At 37.3% G+C, this 23,653-nt stretch overlaps 2 protein-coding genes across 2 annotated transcripts in view; one reads left to right on the forward strand and one right to left on the reverse strand.

Annotated features, from left to right (window-relative positions):
• CLDN16 (claudin 16) overlaps positions 1–599 on the forward strand; it is a 34,678-nt gene extending 34,079 nt beyond the window's left edge. Inside the window, 1 exon segment of the mRNA XM_019667934.1 lies at positions 584–599. Within this exon segment, the coding sequence (XP_019523479.1) occupies positions 584–599 (16 nt within the window).
• TMEM207 (transmembrane protein 207) lies at positions 1–22,715 on the reverse strand. The gene is made up of 5 exons (XM_019667997.1): positions 22,512–22,715; positions 20,578–20,615; positions 14,553–14,597; positions 9,923–10,065; positions 1–1,145 (listed from the first exon to the last, which is right to left on the reverse strand). The coding sequence occupies exons 1-5, from the start codon at positions 22,584–22,586 to the stop codon at positions 1,009–1,011; spliced, it is 438 nt and encodes a 145-aa protein (XP_019523542.1). The 5' UTR covers positions 22,587–22,715; the 3' UTR covers positions 1–1,008.
• Between the last annotated feature and the right edge of the window lie 938 nt (positions 22,716–23,653).

The raw sequence follows: 23,653 nt of genomic DNA on the forward strand, positions 1-23,653 counted from the left end.
TTTAACTTTATATTTCTTTTTATTAAAGTAATGCATGCATCTAGTTTTAAAAGTCCAATACTACTACAGACACGATAAAAACAAGAACTATACTGCTCTACCTAACCCCACATAGCATTATCTCTAAGTCTTATTTCTTGAGACAATCATTTTCTTTTTTTTTTTTTTCTTTGTAAAGGGCAGTGTCACTGGCTCTCATATGTGGGATCCGAACCCGGGCCCTCTGGCGTCCCAAGCCAGCTCTCTCATGCCACTCAGCCAGCCTGAGACAATCATTTTCAACTCTTTAGTGTTTCACTTCAGACATTTGTGACCTAATTTCCAAATGATGTACTTTACCAATATTTCTTACTTTTTCTTTTAATTTTAGATATTATTCATTGACTTCCCACAATCTGAGATGAGGATTTAGCTTTCTTATTCTATCCTGCCACCCTCTTTCATACACACTTCCCCCTCTGTCTAGCTTGTCAATATGAGTAACACCCACTTTAAAATTTCATATTAATTATTGGCATTATTCAAGGCTTAACCATTTTTGAGGAATTAATGCAACTTTTTGTTTTTCTCTTTCTGGTTCTAGTTCTGGTCAAGTCTGAGTCTCTGTTTGGATCATTGCTAAATTATGATAGTTTTCATTGACTCCGTATTAGGGGAGAGTTCAGACTACAATGGAAATATCGAGGCAGAGATAGTGGTGATGTGTGCTGGAATAGAATCATAAACTTAATTGAGACCACTCTGCCTATTAATGACTGTCTATATGAGTACTGATGGAAAGGCATTAACTTAGCCCTATAGCACAAAAGTATAACACAGCAATGCTTAACCACTAACGTACTACTGAAACATCTTCCTGACCCAAACCCTTTCCTTAGGCTTAGTCTTCTCTATTTGTCGTTATGCAGGCTCCATTAATTGATCCTTGAGAATTCCCACTAAATGAAAAAATTGTTCCAAAATTTGATGTTTTGAACTTAAAAAATCTTTTCAGTTGATGATCCAGATCTAAAATCGGCTTGATTTCAGAATTTCTTCATATGGAGGTGGGGGGCCTAAGTTGCTGAAACATGGAACAGGGCACAATTCAGGGTTTTGAGTTTGAAGGTGAATCCCAACAGTTGAATCCACAGCTGCTTCTGTCTCTGGAAAGACAAAATAGGGATTTGTAAGCTTTCTACTCAGCATAAAACAGATGCACATGAAGTTCCTAGTAAAATGTGACATTTCTTGGATCACTGGAGCAACAGAAAATTATTTGTACACTTAAGGAAAAAACATTGTCCTAGTCACTATGGCAAGAAAAATTACTTTCAAGAGCTCATTACAGCAGTCCCCCTTATTTGTGGTTTCACTTTCTGCAATTTCAGTTACCCGAGGTCAACCAGGAGCAAACATATAAAGTGGAAAATTGCAGAAATAAATAATTCATAAGCTTTAAATTGTATGCTGTTCTGTGTGATGAAATCTCACGCCATCCCTTACATCCCACCCTGGATGTAAATCATCCCTTTTTCCAGCATATTCACACTGTATGTGCTCCCTGCCCATTGGTCACCTAGTAGCCATCTTGGTTATTAGATTCACTCTCAAAATATTGCAGTGCTTGTGTTCAAGTAACCCTTGTTTTACTTAATAATGGCCCCAAAACCATTCATGCAACTTTTATTAAGTATATTGTTATAATTGTTCTATTTTATTATTACTGTTGTTAATCTCTTACTGTGTCTAATTTATAAATTATACTTTATCATAGGTATGTTTGTATAGGAAAAAAAACAACATATGTAGCGTTTGGTACTATCTGCAGTTTCAGACATTTACTGGGGAGGGAGGGTCTTATAACATACCCCTCATGGATAAGGGGGACTCCTGTACATCATCATTGACTAACCCATCAAGAAGCATTTACAATTTAGCAGCTAAAACTAGAAGGGATATTATTTTTTGTAGATCAGAAGACAAGAGTCCTACTAACATGAATGCTCCCGTCATGGACAATTCAACTCTCACTAGAAACAAACAAACATTTGAATGTCATTAGTTTATATGTATGCTCTGAAAACTACAACTAATGCAATTAATTACTTTAACCAATTCTCTATTATGAATCGTAAAATGTTAAGTTGTGAAACATTTAAAATTAAAGTATACACATGGATTAAAGAAAAGGCATTCTTAAATTTTGGAATCAAAGTTCTTGACTTGTAGATTGTATATACTACAAGCCATTAAGTATCAAAAATAATCATTTTATTCCTAAACTGATCACCTTGAGAGACCATGTACTTATTCCAATAGCTCTTTTGGAAATCTTCCATTAGTATTTCCTTGAAAGATTGGTTTTGAGTCACAGGAAATCAATAGTAATATCTTATAACCATTTCTCTCTTTATATTTTTTTTCATTTTTTTCACCTGGGTTTTTACCAGGAATTATTTGTTTGCTTCTTCCCAAAACAATAGTAAATTCACCTTTAAAGAAGAAACTAGCCCTTAAACTAAGCAGTCAATCCTTTGGCTGTTTTAGTATATTAAATTTAATTGTATCACAGCCATGTTCATTCATTTACACATTGACTCTGGCTTTTTTTTTTTTTTTTTGCATTACAGTGGAAGAGGTGAGTAGTCCCACATAAACTATACAGCCTCCTATGCCAAACATATTTCCTATCTGGCTCTTAATATAAAAAGTTTGCTGACCACTTCCTTAAAGGATTGAGATTGGAAACCATCGAGGAAATTCCAAAGACCATGTCACAATTTTCAGAATAATTCAGTTTTTACATATTAGGCAATAGCTGCATTGCTGGAATCCATTTTTAGATTACTCAACATTATTACTTGGGAATGGATAGTGTTTATTTAGAATCATGGAGTTCCACATATTTACATTTGTCTTATCTCATATCTCACTGGTTTGCAGAGCAAACCATAATAATTTAAATACTAATGTAATATGTAAAGGGTAGAGCTGTTTTAGAATATGTCACACCTTCTGGTTCAGCACTTTTCTTAAGGAGTTATTTATTTAAATGAAAAATCTATTCCTAGGCTGTTACATAATCCTTCTGTACCTCTGTTTTCTTTTGTGCAATAAAAGGATAATGATAGTATCTACATCTATAAAACCAAGGTTAAGTGAATGTAAAGTTTTTCAAACAAAGCCCAGCGCACAATAATTACCCATTAATGGTTAATTATCATTATTATTTGTATAAATATTATATTATTACTATATATCAAGAATGGTACTATGCTAGAAATATGCATATTTTCTTTTATTTACAATATTATTTCTCAATCTATCCTATTTTAAATGGTCAAAAATATTTTAATCATTATTATTAATGTTATAACAGAGATTATTAAGTGAAAAAATTTGTGGAGTTACAGTCTTTTGCAGTTAGGAAGTTTAGGATGACGTAAGCTAAGTCTGAGGAACTTGATAAAATAGAGTTAACATGGGTCAAGTGTACTTGCCCCAGTATTTCTCTCCCTTGTGGATACTTGTACTAAGCACCACCCATTTTCTAGGTGAACTGCTCCTAATTATTCAAACAAAGTCGATGGTAACTTAGCTATCATTCTGCCTAGAGTCCTCAATCAGATTGACTTGACACAATTATTAGCTCAAATGTATTTCCACCAGTGCCCTCATCAATACTGTGCTCCAGGCAAGAGAATATTGACAATTGCTCTCTGTGGTAGGAATGTTTTGTTATCTCCTTACTAAAAATTTGGCCGTTGTTCTTAAACTTGTTATGGGAACCACAAGGCATTCATTTGATAAACATAATAAGCCAATGTGCTCAGAGAGCTTTTGTAAAGTTGAACATATGCCAGTTTTAAATTTTTCCAAAGCATGTTTACATATAATATCATGTGATTGGGAAGGGAGGAAGCATTATTTTTATCTTTTGACAAATTAAGAACCTGAGAGACCTCAGTTAAAAATGCCTGCAAAAATGCTATGGCTTTGACAGAATTGTTGGTGAATATATTAGAGTGTGTGGTTTAATTGTGTAAAACCAATACACTCACTGCTGAGTTTTTATAGCCAGGTTTCAGATTTACCACACCATTAAGAATCACTCCAATGGACTTAGCTTATTTTAACATGTCCTTTCTGATTTTCTCCCTTCTATATATCATCCTTTTATCTTATATTGGGGTGGCTAAAAATGCTACCACACACTAACTGTGTTGCTTAATCTCTAAGTGTCTTTGTTCCATCATCTTTAGAGTGTTCAGAATGACAGTGAACTCCTCATAGAAGCTTAGGGAAAAACAAAAGAGATTAGACATGTCAAGTGTTAACACAGAGCATGACACATGGTAAATGCTCAATAAAGGTGAGTGAGTAATTACAATTATCGTGCCCTTCCTCGAAAGTGTCTGAATAAAATACCCTCTTTCCTTACCTAAATGAGTCACAGAGTATTTGCATGTAGAACATAAGATATAGGGAAATGGCATTTCAAAAAGGATCCTAGATAAGACAGGATCCTTGGAGAGGTGAGGGGAGAAGGAAGCAGGAAAGTCAGGGCCTGCTCCTACCAGTGTCTCTAGTTTTTTTCCTTCCTCTCCCTAACTTGGAGTATTCACATTTAATCACTGCTGGAAGACTAGTATTTCTATTGCCCTGGAATAAGGAAAAGGAAGGTTATCTTTGAAATTGCACAACAAATGGGGTCAGAGAGATTGGATAGTGGAAAGGCAGCATTATCAGAGAGATCAGCCCTGAGGAGAAGCTAAGCCAAAATGAATGTTCTCAGAAGGGGTATCTAGGCAGACTCTCACTTCAAGGTCTCCTCAGAAAAGGCGTGGGGCCTGCTTGCTGTCTTGTTAGGGCTGAGGGGACCCAGCTCTATCTATGTGAAATAGAAAGAAAGGATTCAATGTAGGTTTGATGGCAAGTTTTTTATTTTTTGTTAAAAAATATGAAGAGATAATGGCAGGGATCCCTCTCTTAGGTTCTCAGATTTTCTCTTTCTTTATGAACAATAGATTATTTTTCTGCCTCAAGCCCTTTGTCCTTCTCTCACCTCCCAAACCCAAAATTTCTTTCTCTTTCTCTTTAGATATCGTATCTCTTTAACATTAAAGGCTTCACAACCTTATTTTCAAAGGAAACATAATCATCTATATTTTCAGTGAATTATAGAAACATGTTTATAATAAACTTTAAAACCCCATTTAATGATTCCTTCATCATTACTTATTTTTTTCAAATACAAATTGGAAAAAATAAAAAGTTAACCTAACAAATCCCAAACTTTTTTCTTTTCTTCTATTTTAAATCACTTGTGTTTTCTACCTAGTCACCCTGTGACATAGTCCTTGGTCTTATGAAGTAGAAAGTGTCGATCACAAATGATAGAGGTTTAAGATACAAATGGCTGCTTGAGGATTTTAATGATTTTTTTTTCTTCTTCCTTCCCCACCTTTACTAAAAATGTTCATGTGTTCCTCTAAAAATTTACTTTCTGTGTCCTAGTATGTGTTCTCACTCTTCATTTACACATTTGAGTGGGAAAAAAATGGTTGCAAATCTCCTGTGTTTTCTGTTGAATTATCAGAAAGGAGGGATCCCAGAAGCATCATTAACATAGATAATATAATAAGATAAAAAACCATTGAAACACTATATTATTTTTATTACTTACATAAGTGCTAAAACAAACAAAACACACCTGAATGGTATTAGAATCGTCAGTCCCTGATAGTTGAGAGACGAGAGCAAGAAGGACTCAGAGACCACTTCATAGAAGGCCTCAGTCAAGAAGACACAAAACAGTGAACGGGCCCTTTCTGAAGTTAAGAGTGCAGATGGTCAGGGAAAACTAGATCAAGATGATTTGTGGATAGAGGCAGGATAATAAGGGAACAAGGGCCTGTCTAGGAGACCCTGCGGCTGGGTCTAGGAGGAGGAGGTAAGCCTAAGCAGAACAAAATAACATAATCTTAGGGTTTCTATAAAATAAATAAGTTTTAACTGGTAGTTCTTAATATAGTCAACTTCAAACTGTAGTGTCCTTCTCTTGCTTTTCATCCTTTCTCTTCTCTTCTCCCTTCTTGACATCCTTCTGGTCTTTCTTTGCCTTTTTCTCTAGTAGTACTTCCTTTTCCTGCTTACTCTCCATGGCATGGGGTATCAGAGAGATTATGCCTCGCTTCTTTGGTGCATAAAGAGAGCTTCATTATAACATGTTATGGACATGGAAACGTAGATCCCATGAGAGCGGGAGAAGAACTGATTAACCTGAGTGCCAGATCAGCAGAGAACTGTAAAAAGGCATGATTATTGATTGGCCCAGGAGATGCTACTGAGGGCTGGGTGTTTGGCTGAGATTTCCAAGGACCTTTCTCAGACAGAAATCTCATCAGACATTCAGATAGGCTGGGCTGACAAGGGCTTCCCAAGACAAATATTTTCCTTTCTCTCTTTAACATGTTTAAGATAATTAGCAACCTGAGCAATGTAATATTGTCAGGAATTGCTAGTGAGAGAAATGTCCTATCTTATGTATTTTAACATCAGTAAAGTTCAGTCTACTCCAGCCTCTGAGAGTCGAAATTCTCCTCTTGGCTCTTAGCTGAGGCAGCTTCTGTGAGGTGCCGAGAGTCAAACCTGTGACCCATGGGTCAGAAGAGCAGAGCTGCTTCGACTAGTGGGTTCAGCAAATCGTGATGATAACATGAAATAGGTCTGAGGAAATAAAATAAAGGTTTAGGAAGAACCCAAGGTTAATATAGCAAACCTTGTTTCTCCATTACAATGTTTTCGTTGACCCCATTTCCTACATTCTGTATTCAGGAGGGAACAACCTATTATCCGCAAGGAGTAGCAGGGAGTCCAAAACCCTATTTCATATTCTAATGTATCACCAGTGTCTTCAAGTGAGTTGTCATTTTGCTTTCCTCTTTCTGAATAGTGACTGAGAAGATGCAGAAATGCAACCCCATGACCTGCAGAGTGGGCCTGTGAAGCCAGCAGGAACTGGACTCAAATTCAAGCTGTGAGCACAGGCTTTGTGGGGTCTATGGAGGTAGGATGCCTGTTGTTTTGCCACTTCCCTCGCTCTATAGTCATAAAAAGATCTTGTAGTGGTTCCCTCACTTCCCTTTTGGGGAGCAGCTCCTTTTATGGAAACATTAGGTAGGAAGAATCATTTGTCTGGAGAAGTGAAAGCAGAATGAGGAGCCAGTGGGCAAAGGGAATCCAGTGTGGGTCTGGGTTCCAGGCTGCCTTCAAATATTGCCGCCCTGGCATTTACTTCCAGAAGTAATCACTAGCTAAGAAGATATGACTAGAGATCACAGAGAATACCACTTCTTAAATTACCCTTTTATATTTTGTTTTAGCTAGGAGAAGGAAAAATGCCAAAAAGCACAATTCTGGGAGCCACATCCACACCCAAGGCTCTGTGCATGGCTGCTCCCTGCCTGTACAGCCATCCTGAGCATCCCAGGGGCAAGACGGGAGACGGGCAGTGGATGGGATAACCCAGGCGTGGCAAGCTTTTGAGATGGTAGAGCCGCCAGGGGTCAGCAAACTGCGGCTCGCAAGCCACAGGCGGCTCTTTGGTTACGTACATGAGGCTCTGAAGTAAAATTGAAAATGAAAATAAAACTATAATAGTTTCATTTATACAATTTTTAAAGGCTATTATTCACAGGATGATGCTTATGTAAAAATATATTTATGGGTCTCAAATAATTTTTAAATTGTTGTGAGGGACAGGGTTGGCTGTTCCAGGGGTCAGCACACTTTTGAGATGGAACAGTACGTACCCAAAGAGCAGCATGTGGCTCGCGAGCCGCAGTTTGCTGACCCCTGGGATAATCTACCACCCAAGCCAGGGTGGTGAAGGAAAAAATAAATGGGAAAGGGCAACTGAAATTGGTCTCTAAGATGGAAATCAATAAAAGTGAACTTTGTAATACAACTTAAGCTGGGGGAGAGTTTAAATGTTTCTTGCCCAAAATAAGATCCAGAACTATACCAGTGGAATTGAAGAGCAACTGATAGAATAAAAAAGGGAATGAGAATTCTGGAGAGCAAGCTCTATTACCATTAAGGAATCGCAATACAGAATTGTCTGGAGGTTCAGGGTATAAGGCTGTATTTGTGTCAAAGGATGATGAGGTGGCGAAGCCATGAATGCCCTGCCCAAATTTTTTTTGGCTTCCTACCCTCAATTCTGGACAGTTTGAAGTCTACTAGTGGACATGCAGCAAAGATTTGTGTGGTGTATTTATCCAGTAGAGTGAGAAAAATGATCAATATCCTCTAAGAGAAGTAATAATAGCCACTTTCCAAGTTAGTATTTAGGAATTAGAGATGATAATATTTGAAAAGCCCTTGACCTAATGCCTGGCACTTGGTAGATGTGAAATAAATTGTGGCTATATTATTAAAAAAAAACAATTTCCTCCTAAGTATTTTCTTTTCCTGTCCATAATGACTTCAGGGTAATAGAGAGAATGAGACTCTAATGCCCTCACTCAGTGCTATTGCAGATTATTGAAATTCCATATCAGCTTTGGCCCCTTCCCTCACACTCATACACCTGTGCAGGAAAATTCAAAAGCATGTATGCAAACCACCACCCAAAAAATATGAAAGCATTAGATGGCTGGGAATATAACCATGACACAAACATTGCCTTAAAATTATAACAGTATAAGTGGGTAACTTAAACTTAAAAACAGATTTATTTTTTTTTAAAGATTATAAGGAAGTCTAAGAAAATCTTCCTTAGGGTAAGAGGAAGGCTAAAAGGACCAGAGTGTATTCTCCTCTTTAGAAACTCAAGTCAAATTGAAAAGAACATAGTTGCATTTGTTTATTAAATACCTCTAGTTAAGAAAAATAGACCAAGGCAATCGTGTTAATCCCTTTGACTTGTGTATTTTGTTAGAAGGTCAGTGTCCGTATTTCCCTCTGTGCTCAGTGAAAAGTACTTTTGATTGTAGGAGGAAGAACTATTTTCAATGGAGATTTTAATTATCTTTCCCTAAATAACCATTTCTCAAACCGACAATGTGTTTCCCTTGTTAAATAATGACTTTAAAAAGTCAATAATGAATAACATAATCACTAAATCTTAGAGTAATGAGTTTTAATATTATAACTTTTTAGTTTATTTTTTCCGCACTTTTTATTTAGCTGTTAGTTTTTTCTAGAACAGGCGCTGTTCCATCTATTGAAAATCGTGTCTGGCCCAAATTTCTGAAGGGCAGCTGTTAATCTCTAAGAAGCGCTCTTGAGGCAACCATGGTATAGAATGTAGTACCTAAGAGGGACAATGCTTGGCAGTTACAAATAACTCTAAGACCTCCATTTTCTCCGTTCTTTACCTCCTGATGCAGACTGGAAAATAATAGGAAGTGCAGGAAGCTGCTGATGTGTCTGGGGAGAAACAAAACATGAGTATCGATACCTCCTTGCCCAATTCCAAGCGTTTTAGACTCTGCATTGGCAATGGACAATCTGGAAAGTGTTGTTCCAAGTTACTGCAGAAAAGGGAGGGATAGAGAGCTTAATAATGAGCCTGTGAACACATGGTAGGATGCAGCGATATCAAAACGTCAGAGGCACTTTTCTGCACCTTAACCCTGACCACTCACTTGCAGTGAGTAGCCCTGTATATCTCTTCTCTTCTTCGACTGAGCAAAATGTTTAGATTCTATCCTCGTACTCAACTGGAAGTCATTTCCCCAAGACACATTTTTTTTTCTCGAGTTCTCCTTTCTTTGGAAGTTTTCTCACTTAGACCCTGTCTCCAATGTGTGCCATTGAGCCTTCAATAAATATCTTGTAAGTTCACAAATCTGCTTTTCAGAGGTTACCTTTTAATGGACCACAAAACCATAAGGTTTCAAAGAGGAAGTCCAGACGTGTGCAGAGAGCTTACCATACACAGGGCCCAAGTCTCCAACAGCGAAAACAGCCATGGTGCGTCTTGCGCAACTAATTCGGCATCTCCTCAGCCAGCAATGGAGGCAGCAGAGCACTGTTCCACAGAGCAGGGCCATCAGAAAAATCAGTAGCAGGAGCCTGAGGCCGCAAGAAACGGGAGGAATGAGGTGGAGCAGGCAGGAAAGTTAAGAGGGGCAAGAACTCAGCAAGGCTGACCACAAACAACCTGGGAGGCTGAATTCCTGAAGCAATGCCTCACCACTAACACATTTTCACTGCACCTAGAGTGGTTGCTGAGCTCAGAGTGTGTCTGTCTTGCCAGGCGATCACAATTGTTTCCTATTTGGCAATTGGAGGTCTGTTCTAAAGAGCAGTGTCATGGTTGTTTAGATCATTATGTGTTATGTCTTTCATTCAGCCACCAATCCATTGATTCAACTGGTATTTAAGAAACAGAGCAGATTTTAAATGTTGGGGTTGGGGGTTCAAAATTTGACAAGATAAGACATAATTTCTGTCTTGGAGGAGCTATCTAACTGAGAAAATTGGTGATGTTTAGTTTGGAAAATCGGGAGGTCAACATTTAGGAAGTTATAAGGACTCTCAAACTTTCTAAAAGACTAGCTGGTAAAAGAAGTAGCAGTCTTATTTTGAATGGCTTTTTTTGGGAGGGAGTAAGAGTTTTTATTTTGTTTTCATTTTTTAAAGACTTTTATTAAATATAGTGAACATACAATATTATACTAGATTCAGGTATACACAATAGTTATTCAACAGTACCCACCTGGCAGTATACATAGTTATTAACATGTTATTGATTATGTGCCCTATGCTAAAGAAGTGATCACCATGTTAAGTCCAGCAACCATCTGACACTGTGCTACGCTATCACAATATTATTGGCTATATTTCCTATGCTGTACATTACATCCCCAGGACATATTTGTTTTATACCTGGAATTTTGAACCTCTTATTCCCCTTTTGAATTTTTTAAATTACAGTTGATGTTCAATAATATTTTATATTAACTTCAGGTGTACAGCATAGTGGTGAGACATTTATATAATTTACAAAGTGATCCCCCTGACTAGTGACCACCTGGCACTATACATAGTTGTCACCATATTATTGACTATATTCCCTATGCCTTAGTTTACATCTTCATGACTATTTTGTAACAACCAATTTGTACTTCTTAATCCTTTCCCCTTTTCTCCCACCTCTAGCCCCCTCCCATCTGGCAACCATCAAAATGTTCTTTGTATCTATGAGTTTGTTTCTGTTTTGTTTGTTTGTTTGTTTGCTTCGTTCTTTAGATACCACTTATAAGTAAAATCATATGACAGTTGCCTTTCTCTGCCTGACTTACTACACTCAGCACAGTACACTCTAGGTCCATCCATGTTGTTGCAGATGGCAAGATTTCATTCTTTCTCATGGTTGAGTAATATTCCATTATATATATATATGTATCATCTCTTATTTATGCACTCATCCATTCAGGGACATCCAGGTTGCCTTCATATCTTGGACATTGTAAATAATGCTGCAATAATTATATGGATGAGCACATCCCCTCAAAGTAGAATTTGGGGTTACGTTGGGTAAATACCCAGAAGTGGAATTACTAGATAATTCTTTGTCTCTTGTTATAGTTTTTGTTTTAAAGTCTATTTTGTCTGGTATAAGTATTGCTATTCAAGCGTTCTGTTTATTTGTTTCCATTTTCACGAAATACCTTTTTCCATCTCCTTGCTTTCAGTCTGTGTGTGCCTTTCAATCTGAAGTAAGTCTCTTGTATGCAGCACATGTAAGGGGTCTTGTTTTCCTATCCATTCAGCCCTCCTATCATTTGATTGGAGCATTTCATCTATTTATATTGAAAGTAGTTATCAATAGGTACGTAGTTATTGCCTTTTTATTATTCATATTTTAATTTTTTTTTTAATCTTAAAGAAGCCCCTCTATGATTTCTTGTAATACTTGCTTGGTGGTGATGAACTCCCTTAGCTTTTTCTTGTCTGGGAAGCTCTTTATCTGTCCTTTAAATCTAAATCATAGCTTTGCTGGGTACAGTTGTCTTAGTTATAGGTCCCTGCTTTTCATCACTTGGAATATTTTATGTCAATCCTTCTGGACTGCAAAGTTTCTGTTGAGAAATCAGCTGACAGTCTCATGGGAGCTCCCTTGTACGGAGTTAGTTAACTGCTTTCCTCTTGCTGCTTTTAAGGTTCTCTCTTTGTCTTTAGCCTTTGGCATTTTAATTATGATGTGTCTTTGTATGGACATCTATTGGTTAATCTTGTTTGGAACTCTCTGCACTTTCTGGGCTTTTATATTGATTTCCTTCGCCAGGTTAGGGATGTTTTCTGTCATTATTTCTTTAAATTGATTTTCAATCCCGTGCTCTCTCTCTTCTCTTTCTGGTACCCCTATAACAAGGATGTTGGTATGTTTGATGTTGTCCCAGAGGCCCCTTAAACTCTCCTCATTTTTTTGTTGCCTGACTGGGTGTTTTCTGCTACTTTATCTTCAAAATTGTTAATTTGATTCTCTGCTTCATCTAATCTACCGTTAATTCCCTGTAATGTATTCTTCATTTCTGTTGTTATATTCCTTATTTCTAACAGGTTCTTTTTTGTTTTCTATCTCCATTTTTATGTTTCCTATTTTTTTATTGAAGTTCTCCCTGAGATCACTGAGCATCTTTATAACCTGTGTTTGGAACTCTGCATCTAGTAGATTGTTTGTCACCATTTTGTTTAGTTTTTCTTTTTTCTTTCTTTCGTTCTTTTTTTTTCTTCTGGAACTTGGTTTTTTTCTTTTATTTGGGACACGTTTCTCTGTCTCCCCATTTTGGCTGCTTCCCTGTGTTTGTTTCTATGTGGGGCTACTATGTCTTCTGATCTTAGTAGAGAGGCCTTATGTTGTAGGTGTGCTGTGGGACTCAGGGGTACAGTCTTCGTGGTCACCTGAGCAGTGCACTCCAGGTGCATCTGTTGTGTGTGTTGTATGTCCTCCTATTGTACTTGAGCCTTTGTTGCTGTTTGTGCATCAGTGACAGGGATTGACCCTCAGTCTGATTGGTTGTGAGGACCGGCCACAACTACAGTGGAAGAGTTCTGGTACAGGGCCTGACCCTACAGAGAGGTCCTGCCTCAGCTGGGCTCTGCTACCTGACCAATCCACCCGTTGGGTGTGTTGTCTTTGGAGATGGCTGGGTGACGCTCCAGCACATTTCAAAGCTGGCCACTGGTCATGCCAGCCCCAGGGTCACCTGGGAAGGAACTCACTGCAAGTCAAGTTCAACCACAGCCTGTGCCCCACCTGGGACCACCTGGAAGGAGCCACAAAGCAATCCACAGATGGTAGCCACTCACACCACGCTTGAGGTGCCTTGAAAGGCCAAGCTGTGAACCAAGGCTGGATGCTGCTAGTGCTGGCCCTAGTGCTGCTCAGCCAGAGATAAAGGACACACTCAAGCCTGGTGCTGCTTGTCTGGGTTCTGCAGACCTTTGAGAGACTCTAGGAAAGTGTGCAGCATGAGCGAAGGAAGGAGGTTTGTTAGAAAAACCTACTGGAGTCACCTTAGGTGTGCCCGAAAGTTGGTTGGGTGGGGTCTCAGAATCACCAGGGCATAGTGATTGAATAGGTCAGTAAGCTTGATAAAGACTCAGATATAGGGGCCACCTGCATCTTCATGCTGAGAAGGGGGAGGGCTCAACAAAGAAACAATGGCTTCCTCCAGGTCCTCCATCAGGGAAAGAAAGCTGCCCCTCCATTCCTCCTCCGGACAACAGACCTCACTTCTCCCCACATGTTCCTATAGCCTCTCCTGCTGCTGCCCCAGCACTAAAGCTCAGAGCCAGTGAGTTCTTTGGTGAGTCAACCCATGCAGGTCTCCTTATGTGGAGTCCCTGGGACTCCAGTGGCCCTCAGTCTCACTCAGCCATAATCTCTGCTGGTTTTTACAACCAGAAATTATGGGGACTTCTCTACCTGGCACTAGAACCCTGCGGTGGGGTGGGGCCTGGTAGATCTCTGGGACCTCTTGTTCCTCTGGGGAGACCTCTGCAGACAAGATTTCCCTTCCAATTTTAATGGTCACATGTGGGTGTGTCTCTGCCCCCCTCCTACTAGTCTTGAAGTGGCTTCTTCCATTTGTCCTTAGTTGTAGGGCTTTGGTTCACCAAGATTTCAGGCAATTCTCAATGATGGTTGTTTTGTAGATTAGTCATAATTTTGATGAGGCCGTGAGGAAAGGTAAGCACAGTGTTTACCTATTCCCCCATCTTGACTGGCTGTTGAATGGCTTTTAAGGCCAGAACTAAAATCAGTGAAGGAGGAATTTCAGGAGATATCAAGAGAAAGAACAATTATTTTACCTTTACAGATTTTCAAGTCAGGAATAAACTATTATTCTTAAAAATAGTGAGTTTCCTGTTACAGAAAGTGTTTCAGTAAATACTAGACACATCCTGAAAATGATGTTTTCACAAATATTGATTCATGAACCCTAAAATTTTCTTAAGCTGTATGATTTCATGTGCCATTTCAATTACTTAGGAAAAGGAGTATGTATCTATCACCAAGGTTTTATAAAACAAAGTGAGGATGTCCTTACCAGATATACCAGTCATCTGGGTATTGATCTTTATAATTTATGCACCTAGTGATAAAGAAAGAACAGTTAGTGTTGGACCTCTAGATGGCCAAAGCCTGTTCTTTTGGACCACAGTATGTGCTCTGACCACACCTCCTTCCCTAACAATCACCTACTTGCTGCAACCTTCCAACAAAATTAAGCAAATGTTTACCCACTTCATTCAAGGAACTGAGAATACATGTAAATGTGAAACTGTCAGATGCTTAAACAGATAAGTATAGCATAGCAGTAAGTTTGATGCTCGAGTTACACATACTATTGTGCATTAAGAAGGTAGTGACTAACTTTGCAGGGCTAGCATTCATGAGTATTAGGTATTAGACAGACAACCATTCCACTATTCTGTTCATTCAGAGGCCTAGAGTTCTTGAACATGCAAATTCTCCAGGGAAGGTTTGGTATCTATTAACTCTTAATGTCTTGGTAAGGAACAACTGGCTTGTAATCCTGATTGGAGAAATAAGTTAGGATAAACTGAAAATGAATGAGTGTGGCCACACATCATTTACTAAGAAGTCAGAAGATGATCTCTTTAGTAAGGATGGTTAAATCTTTGTATGTCTAGGCACAACTCAACCATTTTAAGTTTAAAAAGATCACACAAAAATAAATTTCACAGTGTGATTTTCATCCCAGTCCCTCACTATGCCAGACACAGTGCATCATTGAATGTATGTTTGCTGATGGGCTTTTTTTTTTGTTCCTCAATATCTGGGCCACTGTTAATATATTCTAGTATAAAACAGTGGAAACCTGTTCATCACAGCCCAATAAACTTCTGAGATGGGGCTATACTTAATCAGGTCTTTTCCAACAAGTGTTAAAATAACACTCAATGCATTTCAGCTTGAAAGCATTCATAAATGTCAACTAATTTATTGCTCTCAGCATCTCTAAGGAGGGAGTGTGTCCTGTATATCATCATATCTTCAGAAATTTTTAACATGTGAAGTGTCAATTTAAAGATTTTGCTCCAAATATTTAAAGTCAGTGAATCACACAGACAGTAAGATTTTGGGTTTTGTTTTTTTTGGGGGGGGTGGGGGGGGTGTATTAGAAGTACAGATAGCTGGGAAAAAATGGCAGCTGAATTGTGATTTTAAAAAGCACCCTAAGATAAGTGCTCCTCAATAAGGGATTTTAAAAACAATTAATGTCACGTCCTTTTAAAGGAATATCATTCATTCATCAAAAAATGTAGATTTATATTTACAATTAAAAGTCTTGTTAAGTAAAATAATATAGGGAACCCAATGCTATTTTGTGTATATTTCCTTTTACATGAATACAATGATTTCATGAAATAAGTATTGTAGTTATATACACATACACATCAAATTGTGAATAATGCTTGTTTCTCTTGAAGACGATGTTGTGAAGCACTTTATTTTTCATCTTTCTATGTTGTTTGGATTTTTATAATGTACATACATCACTTTAGCAGTCATAAAATTTTTAGATATTATATCACAAAGATAAAAATCTTTAAAATGTAGTATCCCACTTTAGAGATGGATGTAGGACACTTTTCTTGGTGACTTAGCCTAATAAAGGAACAAAATATTCTTGTTTTTGAACCTTGAAATCTAACTCATGACCAGGAGTGAACCACTTTATTTCCTTCCATCTATAAATCTCCGCTTCTCTTCTTTACATTTAAAAATGGGCCCTATACTTATTATAATTCAATGCTAAATATTAACTACCTCATTTTATTTCCTAGTTTTAATTTTTGAGCTACTCAATATTTTATGCAGTGCTAGCAGTTATGCAAACTGGCTTGCTTCATTTTCTCTTTGTGACCCTATGCACTCACTGTTCAAGTTTCTGAAATGCAACAAAATGGTCAGGAAGCAGTTAGCTGGAGAAATGTAAAATGATCATGTAACTTAGGAATTTCAAGCACCTTTGGCATCATTTATTTCCCCCTTAGGATTTTACACACTCTACAGCTGAGATGCAGAGTGGGAACGTAAGTAGGGAGGTCACTAGCTGCCCAAAAAACTTAAACTAGAGTATGGGTCTCCTGACCCTATGTGTTCCACTCCCCACTGTTATTCCCACATCTCTCTCAAGTTCTATTCTTAAACAGAAGTTATTTGAGTTATTAAAAAAAACAGTATCTGAACTGTAACAATAGTATAATTACTCAAATTTTAGATGTAAGATCTTCACTGTAGGAAAAGTTAAATTTTTTAAGATGAAGTTAGTCAGGGATTTATACATACTTGGTCAAATTGAGATAATGATGCCAGAAAGAAAAAGCATTCAGGAGAAGTGAGAACTGACCATATGTTTCAGAAAGACATTTCCAATAATCAGAGTTCTCTAGAAGTAGTTGTTGAAGGAGATACATTTCTATCCCGACTAGAACAACCAGCGCCCTACTTTACTTGGGTGTTGTGAAGATGGTTTCTGCTGTATAGGGATGGATAGACTAGCTGATCTTTATTATTTTTCTCAATGCTGAGAACCTGTGGACCTAAGATGAGTTACGAATTTGTTACTTTGATACATTTAAGAAACAAACTGCAGAGTTGTTTCATCGGCTCCTCCCCTCCAATCACTCAGAATTTCCTGTGTCAGACATTCTTTAAACCAGCTGTATAACTTCATGCAACATAACCTACTTCCAAAATTATAATGTCATCAGGTAGGGTCCCACTATGATCACCTTCATTTTACAATTGAGAAAATTCAGTCATGGGAGGTTAAGTAACTTGCCCTAGATCACACAGCTGGAAGTGGCAGAGGCAGACTTTAAATCCGAGGGGCTGGCTGTGGAGTCCATGCCTCCTACCACCCTTAAAGCGCGGCAACTGGGAACAGTAAAAGGCAGCTCCAGCCCCTTATTACTGTATGGAATATTGCCTGAATGTGTTCAATATCCTGTGTTCCAGAAAGGAAATATTAAAAATGCAAACAAAAATTAGAAATGAGAACATTGAGAGCATTAGACAAAGAGAATAAGCCAAGAGTGAGGTCAGCTTGTAAGCTGAATGTAGTAGATCCCATATGTAAAATAAAAACTGAATTCTAGATCTGGCTTAAGCTTTCTAGCAGTTAATAGGATGAGAGAGAGAATTAGAGGTCAGATAGTGTCCTCTAAAAGTAACAAAACAAGGCAGGCTTACTCACCAGATGCACAACTATTCCTGGTACAGAAACCAGAGAAAAATTCAAAATATGGGGCTTTATAGTACTCTTAGAATAAATGCAATAACAAACTTCATGGGTCTCTTTTATTTGTTTTAATCACCCTTAACATAGGCCAGAGTGCAATTCAGCAATAATAATTTGGGGGGAGGAATGTGTGCCAAATCATATCATCCAGAGACTGGTGGCCTAATTACTCAGGGATAAATTGTATAGTGCCTAGAAGAATGCATGGATTGTACATCCTTTGGGTATTTTATCAGGTGTATAATTTTATTTAAACATTAGATATACAATATGGCTTTGTAGTGACAATTTTGGGCTCAGGAGTCAGTTCTAGTTCCAAATCCAAGTTCTGCCTTTCACTTGCTTACTCTTGAGCAAAATACTTAACTTCTACAAGCCAGGTAAGATGGTGATCTCTCATTATTAATACAATCAATTTACAGAATCCTGTATGTATATTGTCATATTTATATGTTTTGCAAATTACCCTACTTATGTACATATATGTACATCAGGGTACTTGGCTATTTCTGGGAAGAGGAAAGGATTAGGGGTATAGTTATGGAAGGGAGCTCTGTCATGTTTTGGTTTATACACAAAAGTATTTAACAGTGTTTAACTCTTATATAAAACAGTGCAGCAATATATTGTTCATACTAAAAAATGCTATTGTAAAAATAAATGGAGTAAGTTAGATCAGAAAGCATTTTGTATTTGAAAAAATTATTAAATGGAACTAATAATATGTCCCACAAACACCTTTTTGTGGTGGAAAAAAAGTGTTGAGATATTGTGTCTGTCTTGAGTAGTTACTTTATACCACTTCCCTACAAAACCTTTTTTGCCACTTTTTTTTTGCCTTTGTTGTATTTATCGTCTGCTAATTTGCATTTTATTCGATGTGGTTTCTTGTTTTTACTCAAAAGCAGTGGCATTAAATAATGACAAATATCACAGAAACTTACATACAAAATGACGTAGCCCAAAACAGTTGTGCCTAAGCACTAGCTGAAGTCCTGCAATTCATTTGATACTATCCCTCTTTGGGTCACAGTTTTTTCACGAAAAGGAGACCACTAGCTTCGGTGACTCTAAAGTCAGCTTATAAAGTTCCTCAATGTTGTATTTTACTGTCATGTTGATTGGAGTGTTACAGTCAATATTTACCATCCTTTCCAATTACAAATTTCTTTATTCTGTTATTCTGGGTCAAAAGCAAAAGTGATGGAGCAAGATGAGGTAGCCTTCAGGTCCAAAGTTAGGTAAGCACGCCAATAATCAAAAAGTCCATTACATCACCAACATCAGAAAACAGAGAAAAAAACAAGTTCAGAATTAATGCAAAGAAACAACAATGCAGAGCCATGCAAAATCTGGAGAGAGTGGTACAGCCTTCACAAACCGCTTATCAATAATGAGATGATGACCTGCCTGAAACAGGTGAATGGTTCCAGGGCCAAGAAAAGCATCCCCCTACCCTGGCCTCTTAATCTGGAGGCACTGCCGAGGGACCCTGGTCTTGAGGGTAACAGGCAATGATACTGAAAACGGCTCACTGGCAGCAAGAGCGGTACCCAGGAGAAGACACTGCTTGGCAGAAGGGCTTTTCTGACACTTGCACTAAGTCACAGTGCATTACATTAATCATCAGCAGCATTATTAATGGCACCTCCTCCTTATCTCCCAGATAGGATTCTGAGATATACAGCAGGAAAAGTAAAAAAAAAAAAAAAAATCGAGCCAATTATTCTCAGATCTTATAGTCTTGCACTGCATAGTAACTTTTTGGTCAACAATGGACTGCATATATATACGATGGTGGTCCCATAAGGTTATAATGGAGCTGATAGATTCCGATCGCTTAGTGACCTTGTGGCCTTCATAACGTTGTAGCAGAAGACATTATTCACGCATTCGTGGTGATGCTGGTGTAAATAAACCAAATGTGCTGCCAGTCGTACAAAAGTATAGCACATACAATTATGTACAGTGCATGATAGTTGGTAATAATAATAAACGACTCTATTACTGGTTTAGGTACTTACTATACTATACTTTTTATTGTTATTTTAGAGTGTACTCTTTCTACTTATGAAAAAAGAAGTTTGCTATAAAACTATGCCGTCTTATGCCGGCAGCAGCCTCATATATCTTGTGTTTACTACATCTCTTGATTGCATCATTTTTTTTTTATACTTGATTTAACCTCGTGTTTTTTACAGTAACATGCTGTGCAGGCTTGTAGCCTAGGAGCAATAAGCTAGACCATCTAGGTTTATGTAAGTGCACTCTACAATGTTCCCACAATGATGAATCACCCTATGACGCATTTTTTTAAATGTATCCTAGTCCTTAAACAGCCCATGACTGTATATCAAAAGCACTTTGAAATTTACACATAGTACAGTTTAGAAATGTTGTTAGTTTGCTTGTATTTGAAACTGAATTATGCAGAAAGTTGCCTCCCATCATTTATATGACTTATTACTTACATAGAGGTGTGGGTGCAGCCGTAGATGAATTTGTGATTCTTTCATGAACTTAACCCTTGAAATCTCAAGAGTGGAGAATGTAGTGAGCAAAAATTTATACAAATCAACTAGGCCTCTCAGTTATTTAACAAAGCTGATCTTTATAAAACTGCATCTTTTCTGCTTTTAGTACAATTGATCCATTTGCATTTAAAACAAGTCACTTTTATTTTTCTTGAATGGTTACGATGATCATTTGCAACTCATCTGGGGCTTCTCCAATGACTTTTGTATTCTTTAGATTTTGAAAATGCTAATGAAAAACATTTAATTTCTTGATATTTACTTACATTTCACTGTCTTCACATGGTGGGTCCGAGAGCACCAACTGAAACACATGTTTAGAACAATAAAATCCAAACATCTCATCAGTCTAATCCTTTAATACCAAGAGCACAGAGAGACAATGTGGATTTATATAATTTTGTTTGTTTGTTTAATTAAAAGCTTCACAGCAGAGTCTATTATTGTTGGTACACAGAATTTTAATTAGAAAAAAAATTCTAGGTAGATTTTCCAGCTTAGCAGTGACCGGAGAGAACATTGTGAGACAGATTCCTATCTTACACACCACTACAGATAGATGTGAAAACCCTTTTTTGTTTTCTATAGATAGATTTTGTTTGCCCTAAAGAGCTTTTGTGTACCTTGAATTTTTCCTTTGTTTTCACATTTTAGCTAGAGGAAGGAGGTTAATTTTTTGTATTACTTTCACACAAAGGAATCAAGTTCCCTACATGAAGACAGAGTCTATGTGATTAGCATTCATGGATGTTAAATATATGCATGAAGGAGTGAGTTTAACTTGCTCTAAGGCTAAGGTCGAGGTTGATTTAAGATCATATGACATTCCTATCGAGATTTACATTTCTCTTCTTATCAAAGAAGAGGGGAAAGGTAATCATCTTGATGGCTTTGTTTTAAAAGACCCAAACCATAAGCAATCCAACACAATTATCTCAGTTCTCTGTGTTTAGCCTTACAGGTTACAGTAACTCATATCACAGAGGAAAGAAGTCGTCCTTTCTAGAGGTTTTGCTAGTTTTTCCCTTGAACTAAGATTCCTTCCATGTACAATGAGAAAATTTTTAAATGTCATTTATATACAGTCCTAAATATTGAGTTGATGAGTTTAAAAAAGTATTTCTTTTCCTGGTGTATAACACAAAAATATAAAACCAAGTAAGTAATTACAAAATTTAAAATGCCACACATGGGAATTTTGTGTGAGATATGTCTTTTTTTCCCCTTAATCTCAAACACATCTTTATCAGCATCTACTATTTACTCCACCATGTTTATCTGGGCAAAGAGATTTGTGGAGTTGCAGATGGAGCCATGAATTAGCCATCAGAGAGAGTGGTAATGAACAATTTATAAGCCCAGAATATGATTTGTACCCCTCTTTTGCTAGAATACTGCAAATAGATTTGCATACTTACTGAGAGGAAAATGAACATTCAAATTATGTCCATAAAAAAAAAGTTTATTTATGAGGAGATGAAATCAGTTGTGATCCAGTTTAACAGATAAGCAAATAAAGCCAGCATTTCACTTTCAAGTGTCTTCCTGTTCTTCTGGGGCTCTGTGCGCTAGCGAGGAGTACACAACATTATGTTGTTACCACCTCTCTGCCAGTGCAGTAGCTGTCAGGCTGAGTTATCACGACACGGGGAGTGCAGTCTTAATATATTTCAGACCTAAACCTTTCAGATGCATTGCGTTCAAGTAACACAGATACAGAGATGTAAGTATTAGTCTGAGTGAAATTCTAGAGCAGAGAAATCAAAATAAACTCTTAAGATGATTCTGTCTACATTGTTCAGCATTGGAAAACTGACAAGTGTCAAGTGTGTTTGCAGGAAACAATAAACAAAAATGTCATAAATTAATCCTGCCATAGCATTTTGCTATGTCAATAACTATTTTGATTTTTAAAAAGCCATAAAAATGACAGCATAGCAAAGTTAAGTAAAAAAAAAAGAATGGCATTATCTTACTTAAATAGCAATACCAAGTAAAGGAGAAATACAATTAATGTCATGGGCCATTTGAATCTCTGTATCTTTGACCAATAAATATAAGAAGTCGTGAGATTCTGGTAACACTTTCTTAAAGGAATTCTTTTAAATGTAGGAGTTCAGTTACCCAAAGAACAAATCTACAACAAATCAGATCTTTAGAGTACCTCCAAAAACCTTTTCCCAGAAACAGAGATGATTACCTGGAATAGTGGCAAAAACAAGGTCCCTGTTTTGGAGATCACCGAAGTGAGACTAAAAGGTCTGGATCTTGCCATACTTAAAGGACGAGCTGCTCAAAGATGTCTGTGTTTATTTCCCTCTCCCTTAGAACTTGTTAGCTTCTCTGTAAGTTATGCTTCTTAGCAGAGCACTCATTAACGATGGTTACTTGTGACTGGTAGAGTGCATGCTGGGGCCAGGAATGCTGGGTGCATGCTCACAGGTACTGAGAGTTCAAGGAATTTCAGGTTAAGGTCAGAACCTGGTACTGTTTGTCAGGCCCTTAAAAGCAAGGGTTATACTTGCTGACCTGCAAAACTGGCTGGCTGCTTAAATAACTTATGAAATTCAAGTGCATTTTATTCCAGGGTATTTCTGGGTTTTATACCGAATCCTATACTTGGAGCACTCATTTAGTTTTCTTCCCTTTGTTGGTCTCTTTGCTCTTCTTTTCTTACACGTCATTTTCAGTCCCAGGTCTAACCCAACGTAGGGCATAAAGCTTTCCTTATGTCATAATGATTGCACCCTACTTTTATACAGGATGTATTTCAATGTTTATTTTAATGAAACAATTTCAACACAATCACCAACAAAAAAGGTTTGCAAAAATATCTGAGGAAATTCTGGAAAAGAACAATACAGAGGCACAAAGCTACTATATGTAAAGATATTGTGAAAGTAGAGAAATTTACAAAAGTTTGTATTGATGCATGTGAACAATAAGATGAGTGTAGCAGAATAGAGTTCAGAAATAGATGAAAATAAACACAGAGGTTTATTTTAGCTGCCATTTCAAAACAGTAAGGAGTACATATTATTTAGGGAATGATGAAGAACTCAGTGATTAGGCAGAAAGAATGTAAGAACTGATTTCTAAGGTACTTTACTGCATTCATAATTAGATAAGTATAACTTATAATTATGATCACATTGACAAGTTTAAAAAAAATTGATAATATAGTGAGGAGAGACAGATATGGGAAGATAAACCTCATATATGGTGAAGGGAAATACGCAGCCTCTCTGGAAGGCAATTAGGCAATATTTATTAATCTAAAAACTGGATATTTCCTTTGGCTGTGATTTCTCCTTCCAGGAATGTATCTTACAGATATTACTA

Source organism: Hipposideros armiger, unplaced genomic scaffold (genome assembly GCF_001890085.2).
Source record: "Hipposideros armiger isolate ML-2016 unplaced genomic scaffold, ASM189008v1 scaffold_14, whole genome shotgun sequence".
Classification (NCBI taxonomy): Eukaryota; Metazoa; Chordata; class Mammalia; order Chiroptera; family Hipposideridae; genus Hipposideros; species Hipposideros armiger.

What these genes read in the sequence shown, in the direction of transcription:
- TMEM207 (XM_019667997.1), bottom strand. Translation starts at nt 22,586, where the DNA reads ATGGCAAGATCCAGACCTTTTAGTCTCACTTCGGTGATCTCCAAAACA. An exon ending in TGTTTTTGCCACTATTCCAG is followed by an intron (nt 20,616 to 22,511) that starts GTAATCATCTCT and finishes CATGTGTTTCAG; the next exon opens with TTGGTGCTCTCGGACCCACC. An exon ending in CCATGTGAAGACAGTGAAAT is followed by an intron (nt 14,598 to 20,577) that starts GTAAGTAAATAT and finishes CTTTATCACTAG; the next exon opens with GTGCATAAATTATAAAGATC.